Below are 12,017 nucleotides of genomic sequence, written 5' to 3'. Positions count from 1 at the left end.
TCCTGGGTCCAGCGACGCCGACAGCTTCTATCTTCGTGGGACAGCTCGATCCTCCATCCTGGTCGCCGACAACGCCTCCTGGTCCGTGAGATCTTCGAGTCAAGCGTCACCCACTCACCTAGTCGAGGTGGCTACCATCCGGTGCCCTCCTGGTGCCCACTGACTACTGGCTAGTAGTCTCGAACTTGGTCCCCTCTGCTTTCAGGTGTCATCTATCTTCAAGATCCAGGCTTGGATCCGACTGAACTTTCTTCACTGGTCACCGGCCAGCATCTTTTCTTCCGGCTCCTGGTCCGTCTACGAGGATTCCCGACGTCTTTTCAGACCTATGCAGCTGCAGCCCCTGGGCTAGGTAACTTCGGCATTTCGGTGCCCCAGCATAGCCTCACTATCCAAGGGTCAGAATCTACTTTCGTTTTCTCCCTACCAGGTCGGGTTCGCCCGAGAACACTAACTTTCTAATTCCTAGCTACCATAGACTTTTGTCCCGCATCTCGCGTGAGAGTGCACACACTGCACCCGAGTCCCCTAGGCCTCCTAGAAGTAATCTAACGATTCCCTAGTCAAGTCCTAGCGATTCCAAAAGCTATTAGTACTGTACTTACCTGCTAGGAATTTCGCATTCCACTTTCAGAGTATATGGTTTTCCGTGCCCCTCGGGCATTTGTATATACTGTGCTAGCTTAAGTATTTTTGTAAGAGTTTTGGTTTGTGCTTAGTACCCTGTCCTCATAAAGAGTACAGGGCTGTTGTGATCTTTAATAAATAACTGTTTATTTTCATAACACTTGTGTGGTGTCCTTTCACTTGGTGTTCAAGGGGTATATGTGGTATAACAGCTGGCTTAACACGCCCTCTCGAGTCTTTAGCCTTAGACTGCTCGTATCCACGCTACTAGGATAGCTGGTCTATAAGGTTGACTTACAACCAATCATCAATAAGGGTTGCTGGACTGATACATAGCGTTCACTAGAATAGTGAGCACTGCATATCAGGCCACCTTCCCACATTGGTGAGCAGCGGTTGGGATTTGAGCTTGCTGTTGTTTTACCACACGTATCCTAAGAATATCTTGTTGAAAGATCACATAAGTACTGTTAGGTACATATAACTAAAGCTTAGAATACTCTGAGTTCTACTGAACCAGCTGTTGTAGCTCCTCAAGGCTTAGCACACCTTGGCTACAACTCTAGCAAGGGACCAGTAGGTAACACATAGTGTAGGTAGGTGCATCACTTACACCACACTAGAAGCAGTATGTCGGTCACAGGAGGAAACACTGAGTCTCCCCTTGTGTCAGTTGACCCTCCACAGGTCATCCCTTCAAAATATACTGCTCTTAGCTTCCATGAGATGAGACAAGTGTGTACTCTCAGGAAACTAAAACAGGGGTCTAACCCCACCACTTCCTTTCTGATTGGTCTCCTAGAGGCTTATGATGCCAGTAGGGCTGGTAACCCAGACCCTTCTAATCCAGATGGAAGTTTGCCCTCCTTACAGGGTCCCTTTGATATCCATCCCCTCCTTGAGGCAGATGTTGCTGAGGATGAGGATGAGTTATCAGGGGATGAGGCAGATAAGGGACAGGTAGAAGTCAGCAGACTAAGCAGGTCCAACTTAAGCAGACATGAGCTTGGTACTGGGGAACTCCTGGGCCCACTCTCAGGTCAGCTTAACATTGGGAATGGACGAGTTAGGTCTCTATCAAGAGGCTCTAGCAGATCCTTTCGAACCAATGGCTCTCTCAACTCTTCTCACAGAGGAATGTCTTCCCCTAAGAGGAGAGTGTATGAAGCTGAAGAAAGGGCAGTCAAACTGAGGATTGAAAGGGAAGAACTTGCCCTGGCCAAAGAGAGACTTGCCCTTGCTAGAGAGCAAGAATTATGTGGGCTAGTTCCCACTGGTGGCAGCAATAAACCTAGCAATAGGGAAAGGAGTTTTGATAAAAAGCACCTGAATAAGATAGTGCCCCCCTTTAAAGAAGGGGATGACATCCACAAATGGATTACTGCTTTGGAGAGAGCCTGCACTGTGCAGGGTGTTCCCCAAAGTCAGTGGGCAGCTATCTTGTGGCTCTCCTTTGATGGTAAAGGTAGAGATAAGCTCCTCACCACAAGGGTGGAGGATGCTAACAATTACCAAGTCTTGAAGAATGTACTGGTTGATGGGTTTGGTTTAACCACTGAACAATACAGGATGCTGTTCAGAGACACCCAGAAAACTCAGTCTCAAGATTGGACTGACTTTGTTGATTGTGCCACTAAGGCTTTTGAAGGCTGGCTACTGGGTAGTAAGGTTACTGATTTTAAAGGATTGTATAATCTAATTATGAGGGAGCAAATCTTAAATAATTGTCAGAACCAGCTATTACATCAGCACCTGGTAGACTCTGAGTTGACCTCTCCACAGGAATTGGGTAAGAGGGCAGACAAATGGGTCAGAACCAGGGTTAGGCCTAAAAACCAGGGTGGTGACCAGAAAAAGGAATCAACCAAGCCTCAAGAGAAGGGTGGGGATAAATCCACAGAGAAGACTTCCCAAGGGCCCCAAAACTCCAACAAGGGTGGTGGGTCCCAGAACACTCCTTCTGAACAAAAGAAACCTTATTGCCATACCTGTAAACAGGTGGGCCATTACAAAAGTGATGCCAGTTGCCCTAAAAATGGTAATAAGGGAAATACACCCCCAGGTAATACTCCTAAACCTCCTGTTACCACTAGTGGTAATCCCCCAGGTGGTGGGAGTGCCCCCAAGAATGTGGTGGGCATTACTCTGGGCCAACAGGAGGACTATGGCTTAGCCAGGTTCCCTGACCACACTCTTGTCTGTGAGACTGGCATGGGGTTTGCCAACTTCACTACTGGACCCCACGTTTTGGGCAAGTATAGACAAGAAGTTTTAGTAAATGGTCAGAAAGTTGAGGCATTCAGAGACACAGGGGCCAGCCTCACCATGGTGAGTGACCATCTGGTCCCCTCTGCTCAACTGACCCCTGGTTTTACTTATCAGGTGACAGACATTCATGGAATGAAAAGAAGGCATCCCATGGCAGTAGTCAAGCTCAGCTGGGGTAATGTCACAGGGCCCATGAGAGTGGCAGTGACAGATAACCTACCTGTAGATTGCTTACTGGGGAATGACCTGGAACTCTCAGCATGGGCTGAGGTGGAACAAGAAACTCATTCCAGAATGATAGGCCTATCCAGACAGGTTAGTGGGGCAGTAATAGCTACAGCCCCAGTCCAAGCACCATTCCTCCCTGAAAAGGTTGGAAGGGCAGTGGTAGCCACTGCCCAGGCTCAGACAGACTTTTCAGAACAGGATAGGAGGGCTGTGACAGTCACAGCCCAAACACAGACTGAGTGCCCTCCTGAAAAGGTTGGCAAGGTTGAAATGGTCTCAGCCTCTACTCAGACAGATAGTGAGGTTGTGAAGCCTGGAACAATGGATCACTCCACTCAAACAGAGAGCATTGAGGAGGAAGAAGAGTCTTCCCCCTCCCAGACACTAGGTGAGAGCCAGCCTCCTCAGGGAACTGACTCTACCCCTGTTGAAGGAACTGCCCCAGAGGTAGTCAGGCCTAGCCTGGCAGAGCCCCTGATGGCAGTGGACCCTTCCCAGGTGGGACCCAGTCTGGAGCAGGTAACCTGCACCTCTCTACCCTGCCTCAGTCAGCCCAGGGCTGAAGAGACCAGGGAGGCCAGTGGTGGACCCCAAAGGGCCCCCTGTCCAAAAGAACCCCTTAATCAGCAGATTAGGATCACTGAAGCTGGTAAACCTAGCCAAGTGAAAATAGAGCAGACTCCTGAGGGATCCCCCTTAAAAGTAGTTAGGGAACTCCCACAGCTGGACACTGTTGGGCACAGCCAAACATGGGGCCTAAAAACCCCAGACCTGACCTGTCCCTCCAGTAAGCCAAACAGAGGGACTCAGCCTCCAGCTTTAGGTAGCCAGAGGCTGACCCTGAGAGCTCAGTGCATCTCAGCTAAAGAAAGAAAGGCACATATGATGGATGGTGATTGGAGGAAGTTGAGCCCAAAGGTAGAGGAGCCTCACTTCAGTACTCCATCCCAGCATCAGCCTTTTACTTTCCCAAGACACACCAGAGACAGAGATTCCCTATGGTGGAGACCCTCAGATACCCTTAGGGTGAGGGGTTGCCTAGTGGACCATGACACAGGGGGAAACCAAGCCAGAGCTGGTACTTCCTTATATGGCCACTTAGGTAATAGAGGCTTACCTGGACAAGGATAGCCTTATCTCCTTTCGTTTGGGGGGGGGTTGTGTAGGAAGGTACCTCCTGACTATGGTTGCCCCCAACTTTTTGCCCTGTGTTTTAGCTGGTTTTGGACATAGTCGACCTGGGACCCTGCCAATCAGGACCCCAGGCCTACTGCTCTCTCTTTAAAATGGATTCCATGTACCCTAGGTGCATTTCCAATTGGTACTGGGCCACCCTATCAGACCCTGTCACTCAGGGCATGGGTGTACCCAGGGCTACCAGGGGCTGCAGCATGTATTATGCCACCCCTGGCTGGCCTCCTAAATTTGACACAACTGGCTGCATGACAGCTGGGGCAAAGTCGTGTAATCACCCTTTGCTGTAGGTGTAGTATACCTATACCTAACCCTAAAATGGACACACAGATTCCTATCAGTCACTCCTATGGCAGGCCTTGACAATCCTGAAGGCAGAGTGCTTGGAATCGTGTGAGATGGTGCTCTGGCATGAGCTGAGCCTGTCTGCAGCTTGCGGAATCAAGTCCTAATAGCTGTTCCATGATATCGCATACCATATACTCTTAAGTGCATTATAATCCTCGCGGTTAAATGCTATCTTTGGTATTGCTTTATCAAAACATGTCGAGTAAGGTGTCATACGAATTGGAATACTAACCCCTCGCCAATTCTGGCGACGGGGTTAGCATTCCACCCTTCTAGAGGGACACGACATGTATGTAACTGTGAACCCCGGTTAAAGTTAACTGAAGCCTCAGCTCCACAAAATGGATGCTGCCACCACAGACACGAGTCTGACCCCCTGCAGCTGGGAGTCCTTCCAGCGAGGGGAGCCTGGACAAAGGGTTTCCTGTCAGGGGCGGTGCTAGCACCGTCCCAGACATGGTTTTGTGTATCCTGGGTAGGCAGGGCTTTACAGGAAGGTGACTGCGGAGTGGCACCCCGGTGCTCCCTACGCATAGGCCGGTCTGAACCAGTTCCAGGGGCACACCAGCCCCTGGCCTGGGGAAGTCCGGCATGGCTGAGGGGTGTAACCACCCCCCACCTAGTCCCACCCATAGGCAGGACCTAGTCACCGGGTCAGCCCCCTTTTTTAGTATAAAGATGGGAGCGGGCCCCCTGTTAAGATTAGATCATCTTTGGAATCAAGATACCACTTTCTTCGAAAGGACTTCACGATTTCTTCTTCAAGATTCTCCCTTGTGGCTAAGGAGTAGTCACCCTGCATCCGCAGGCACCATCCTAAAGAACACTGCGGCCTGCTGCAAGTCCTTCATCACGAATCCGACGACCCAGCACGACGAGACCCGGCTTCCCTGGCACCTCTGACCTCTACTCACCTCTACAGCAAAGCTGAGAACCGTGAGTGCGACGAGACCTCAAGGGACCGACGATCGCCAAGACTGCACGACATCTTTATTGCAAGCCCACCGAGTCTTCCACTGGTGAGTGCTTTGGGGTCCGAGAAGCCCCAACCCTGCGCAGCTCCAGCACCCAAGATCAGCCTCCCTGCATCTCCACGATCGGCGTGGGGCCCTTCTGCTGTTTGCTGTGCACCGCGTTGTTTGGCTACTAGCCGGCTGGCTTGTGGCCTTCTGAACGACGCCCGACGACAACTCTTCTGCTGGTCTGGTTGCTCCAGGCTGGCCCTTGCTTCCTTCTTCAAGAGAGGCACCCCGGACCCTCCTGGTCCACTCCAGACGCCATTTTAGGTCCACCGCGTGGGCTTGAATTTGCCAAGGCTTTGTTGCCCAATCCTGGGTCCAGCGACGCCGACAGCTTCTATCTTCGTGGGACAGCTCGATCCTCCATCCTGGTCGCCGACAACGCCTCCTGGTCCGTGAGATCTTCGAGTCAAGCGTCACCCACTCACCTAGTCGAGGTGGCTACCATCCGGTGCCCTCCTGGTGCCCACTGACTACTGGCTAGTAGTCTCGAACTTGGTCCCCTCTGCTTTCAGGTGTCATCTATCTTCAAGATCCAGGCTTGGATCCGACTGAACTTTCTTCACTGGTCACCGGCCAGCATCTTTTCTTCCGGCTCCTGGTCCGTCTACGAGGATTCCCGACGTCTTTTCAGACCTATGCAGCTGCAGCCCCTGGGCTAGGTAACTTCGGCATTTCGGTGCCCCAGCATAGCCTCACTATCCAAGGGTCAGAATCTACTTTCGTTTTCTCCCTACCAGGTCGGGTTCGCCCGAGAACACTAACTTTCTAATTCCTAGCTACCATAGACTTTTGTCCCGCATCTCGCGTGAGAGTGCACACACTGCACCCGAGTCCCCTAGGCCTCCTAGAAGTAATCTAACGATTCCCTAGTCAAGTCCTAGCGATTCCAAAAGCTATTAGTACTGTACTTACCTGCTAGGAATTTCGCATTCCACTTTCAGAGTATATGGTTTTCCGTGCCCCTCGGGCATTTGTATATACTGTGCTAGCTTAAGTATTTTTGTAAGAGTTTTGGTTTGTGCTTAGTACCCTGTCCTCATAAAGAGTACAGGGCTGTTGTGATCTTTAATAAATAACTGTTTATTTTCATAACACTTGTGTGGTGTCCTTTCACTTGGTGTTCAAGGGGTATATGTGGTATAACAGCTGGCTTAACACGCCCTCTCGAGTCTTTAGCCTTAGACTGCTCGTATCCACGCTACTAGGATAGCTGGTCTATAAGGTTGACTTACAACCAATCATCAATAAGGGTTGCTGGACTGATACATAGCGTTCACTAGAATAGTGAGCACTGCATATCAGGCCACCTTCTCACATTAGCTGCCCTAGACCCAGAAGACTGGATGGTAGCGTTGGACTTGCAGGACGCATATTTTCACCTATCTGTCCTGCCAGCCCACCGGCGTTACCTGCGGCTCACGGTAGGCCGTGAGCACTTCCAGTTTACCGTGCTCCCCTTCGGCCTTACCAGCGCCCCTCGGGTGTTGACAAAAGTGATTGCAGTGGTAGCAGCTCATCTGCGCAGATTAGGGGTGTCAGTCTTCCCCTATCTCGCCGACTGGTTGTTGAAGGCAGACTCACCCCAGACAGTCGTCAGCCACCTCCAGACTACGGCCTACGACCTGCACCTGCTGGGGTTCTTCATCAATGTGCCGAAGTCACACCTGTGTCCCTCTCAGAAGCTCCTCTTCCTCGGAGCGGTTATGGACTCGACGCAGTTTCAGGTTTATCCTCCCGAGCAACGGGTTTGGGATATTCAGGCTCTGATTCCGATCTTTCAGCCTTTATCCAGAGTCTCGATCAGGTTGACGCTGCGGCTTCTGGGGCTGATGGCCTCCTGCATCCTTTTGGTGCATCACGCCAGGTGGCGGATGCGGGCTCTGCAGTGGGACCTGAAGTTTCAGTGGGCCCAACCTCCGGGCAACCTGTCTGACCACGTCCTGATCTCGGAGGGCACTGCGAGACATTTGCAGTAGTGGCTCACGAACCACGATTTGGTCAGCGGCAGATCTCTCTCCCTGCCCCAGCCGGAGCACGTAGTTGTGACTGATGCGTCTCGCCAGGGCTGGGGGGGCCACATGGGAGAGGTGGAGATCAGAGGCCTCTGGTCTCCAGCGAAGTCCCGGCTCCACATCAACCTTCTGGATCTGCCGGCGAACCGACTTGCACTGAAGGCATTCCTTCCCTCTGTCCGTGGAAGTGTAGTGCAGGTGGTCACGACAACACCACCGCCATGTGTTTCTGCAACAAACAGGACTGGGTGGGGTCATGGACCCTTTGGCAGGAGGCTCTGCGCCTCTGGCAATGGCTGGAACACCAGGGCGTCACCCTGGTGGTTCAACACCTGGCAGGTTCTCTGAACGCCAGGGCGGACGAACTCAGCCGCCGGTGCATGATGGATCACAAATGGCGTCTGAGCAGCGATGGGGAGAGCCTTGGTTAGATCTATTCGCCACCGAAAAGAACGTGCAATGTTATCAGTGCTGCGCGTTGGAATTTCCAAGGCGACACTCGCTCGGAGACGCTTTTCGTTGCTAGTGGAGTTGCGGTCTACTGTATGCCTTTCCGCCTATACCACGTCTGCCCAGAGTGCTGAAGATCAGGCGCGACCGGGCCCAAGTCATCCTTGTGGCTCCGGACTGGGCGCAAAGATACTGGTATCCCGAGCTACTCAGCATGTCAATCGATCCTCCGATTCATCTACCTCTTCAGGAGGACTTTCTGTCACAGCAGCAGGGGACTGTCCTCCACCCGAACCTGTCTAGCCTCCACCTCCATCCGTGGAGATTGAGCGGCGGCAGTTGAGGCTAGTTGACTTGCCTCCTGAAGTCTGTGATGTGATTCTGGCAGCCAGGCGTCGCTCCACAAAACCTGTATACGCCTGCAGGTGGAACAAATTTGTGGCATGGTGCACAGCAAAGGCTGTGGATCTACTGTCTGCCCCCCTTTCAGAGGTTCTCCTCTTTCTTCTTTCTCTTGCCCAGCAGGGCTCTGCTCTGGGCAATGTCAAAGGCTACCTCTCTGCCATTTCAGCCTTCTTAAGGTTTCCTGATCAGCCTTCTCTTTTCAAGTCCCATGATGTAAATAGCTTATTGAAGGGCATCACTCACATGTTTCCTCCTGTCCCTTTAGTGGTGCCTTACTGGGACTTGAATTTTGTACTTGCGTATCTGATGTGCGCTCCCTTTGAGCCACTTCATAGCTGTCCTCTTCGTCTTCTGACTCTTAAAGCTGCATTCCTGGTTGCCATCACCTCTACCAGGAGAGTGAGCTCCTGGCTCTATCTTCAAAACCTCCTTTCCTCTCTGTCCAGCCGGACAAGGTTGTTCTGAGAACTCGTCCTTCTTTCCTGCCCAAGGTGGTCACAGCCTTTCATATTGGGCAGTCCATATCTTGCCCACCTTCTTTCTGCCTCCGCATGCCTCGAAAGAGGAAGAGATGCTCCGCCGTCTGGACCTAAAACGTGTGCTCGCCTATCTAGATCGCACACGCCAGTTCTGGGTGGACGGCCAGCTCTTTGTTAGTTACGTGGGCGCTAAGAAGGAACGGGCGGTGCACAAGCAGACCAGCTCTCGGTGGGTAGTCTTGTGCAACAAGGTTTGCTACTCTTTGGCGAAAAAGGAGCCTCCTGTTGGGCTGCGAGTCGATTTCACTCTGGACACGGCGGCTACTACTGCCCTAGGTCGGGGAGTCCCTTTGAAAGACATCTGTCAGGCAGTTACATGGGCCTTGCTGCACACGTTTGCTCGGCACTACTGCCTGGACAGCCACGTCTGGAGAGATGGCTTTTTCGGCCGTTCCGTTCTCCAGGACTTTCTGGTGTTATCTTCTTTCGCAGACCCGCCACCGGGGTTGGTATTGCTGGGTTATCTATTCTAGGGTAAGGAATCGAACACTAACCTGTTTCTTTCAGATGCACAAGTTACTTACCTTCAGTAACGATATATATGTAAGAAACGGTAGTTAGTATTAGATTTCTTACCTCCCCACCCATCCTTCCCATTCTGCGAACGGATATCTAGGGTTAAGGTATTCTTTTTGAGGGCCCTAGTTTCATGGCACCAGTGTTAGTTTTTATCATGGCTCTGCGTTTCTGGCGTGGAAAAGCTGTGTATAAGAACTGACGTCAGCATGCGAGGGCGGCGTCTAAGTACTCCGACATCATCCGGACACGAAGCCGCAGATGACGCCTACAGACGCGCAGGGGTACTGCTACGCAAAACTTTCCGGATCCAGTCTGACGCCTTGGGATATTCTAAGGTAAGGAATCTAACACTAACTACTGTTTCTTACAAATATATTGTTACCGAAGGTAAGTAACTTGTGCGTTAAGTAGACACAACTGTACTCTGCCTACCCCTGGCTATTTTTGCATAAATATCATTGTCAATCAGTGTGAATCTCATGGTATTTGATTTATTGGTTCAGTGTGATCTAACCCAAAAAGCATCTTAGATATGATTTCACAAAAGTGCTAGTTTGACTGCACTGTGGAGGACACCGTAGCTGTACAGGATCAACGTCTAGATGTGGTAATGGCCATTGTTCAAGAAAGTCCTTCTTTCTACAGTCTAGCCTGTATTGGATGTTGTCACTTAATTAATTGAGGTCACCTAGTTTTGAACTACTGGTAAGGGGTAGGTTAATGTGCCTTTGTCTCCTGGAATGATATGACTCAAGCCTCCTTAGCACATTATTCTAACCAGTAGATGTGGAACTACCACTGCCTTTCCCAAATTAGATCCATTACCAAAATCCTTCCCTAGATTTCAGAAAGTCTAGATATTTGAAATGTTTTCTAAATGTCTTCCTTAAGTATATAATTATTGGGTCATTTTTCTGATTCTGTGTAATTGTATATTATATATAAAAACGTAATCTAATTGTGTCCACTTCTTTTATGCAGGGTATTATCAGAGTACCTGCTCCTTGTCAATATGCTCACAAACTGGCCTTCCTCGTTGGACAAAGTATACATAAAGAGCCCAATCTAACTCTTGCAGACCGTTTATATTACCTGTAAAAACTGAACCATCTATTTGAAAACTAATGTTTTGTATGTATGGCAAATGCTCATTTCATCTCTTGTGTACATTGCTGTAAAGCATTAAGTGACTATTTTGATTCTAGTTCAAATACAGTGTGTATTAGATTTCATCAGGTAGATGGTTTTAAATATTCTCAAACAATGTGAAATTGTTCATAACACTAAATATGTATTTACTGTAGTGGGGGAAGAACCTAGCTTGGCCTTCTATTGACTTCAATCTTTCTTTATAGGAGAAAGTGCTCCAAGCAGCTTATGTGTTGCCTTTATTGGGCAGAGTTGTACATCTTTAACTTTTCTTAGGTGTGGGTTAAAACTGCCACTTTCTACCATTTCATTTATTAAAAACAAATGTGAAGGGCTTCAATGATTAATGTTTTTTGTTGCTTCATTTACCCATTTGTGTATAGTTTGGCAGTGTAGGATTTAAGTGCAAAGCTGGTTGAAACAAAATGTTGATGTTCTATCCCAAAGTATTTACTTATAATTTAAAGCCACAGCTCTGATTTGGGGGTTGCACTTTTTGCTGTGTTTCTAGCTGCAGGGTATTTTAAGGGTGGGAAACACCTGAAGCTGTAGGATTGCTTCATCTTTTCAATACTGGCACCCAAGTAAATATATATTTAATAGTATGTTTAGAGGGCTGTTAAGTAAGAATACAGTTTTGCCAGTTATTTACTTTGAGATGTTTTGATTCATAATAGAAGTCTTGTTGAATGACGCATTCATAATATTTAATTTTGAATAGAGTAACTAGAGTCTCAGTTTACTGATATTTTTTTCTTGATTAATAAGGGAATGTGGATAACCAGCTAGTTTTTTTTTTTGTTTTTTTTTTATCTAATAAGCGCAATAACTCTATCATGCTAATACGTTGGCTTTCAGGCTGGCATTGGTCCGTTTCCCAGATTGTGTAGCCTTGAAGCAAAAGACCCAAAGCATGTGCTCATCTAATGAAGATGTCATCCTTGTAAGACTGCTGGATTTTTTTTATTCTGATCAATAAATATTCCTGCCCCTTTTGCTCCGGTGAATGTTGTATTCTGTTTTCAGGTGTGTCTGAAATGAAAGGCAGACATGAGCAATCAGTTTTATTCTTCCTGCATGGGTTGTCCCTTTTCTCACTACACCGCCAGTGTCAGATGCAAGAGGCATTGGAGCACTCTTTCTCTTGTTCTATAAAATTGGTAAATGTCTAACCATAATTAAAAGTTAATCATAAATAAAAACCTGCTCTCTTTTCATTATTTATTTATTTTTGTTTAAAGGTTATGTCCAATCAC

The 12,017-nt window shown here is 48.9% G+C and overlaps 1 protein-coding gene across 1 annotated transcript in view; it reads left to right on the top strand.

Annotated features, from left to right (window-relative positions):
* Positions 1-11,768, top strand: part of PIWIL1 (piwi like RNA-mediated gene silencing 1) — a 1,696,151-nt gene extending 1,684,383 nt beyond the window's left edge. The window contains exon 21 of the mRNA XM_086942674.1: positions 10,594-11,768. Within this exon, the coding sequence (XP_086798800.1) occupies positions 10,594-10,710 (117 nt within the window). The 3' untranslated portion in view covers positions 10,711-11,768. The remainder of the gene's footprint in view (positions 1-10,593) is intronic.
* The last annotated feature ends 249 nt before the right edge of the window (positions 11,769-12,017 follow it).

The sequence above is a fragment of the Lissotriton vulgaris genome, chromosome 11, assembly GCF_964263255.1.
Source record: "Lissotriton vulgaris chromosome 11, aLisVul1.2, whole genome shotgun sequence".
NCBI lineage: Eukaryota > Metazoa > Chordata > Amphibia > Caudata > Salamandridae > Lissotriton > Lissotriton vulgaris.
The sequence above is the reverse complement of the archived record's forward strand: the minus strand, read 5'-3'. Positions and strand labels throughout refer to the sequence as shown.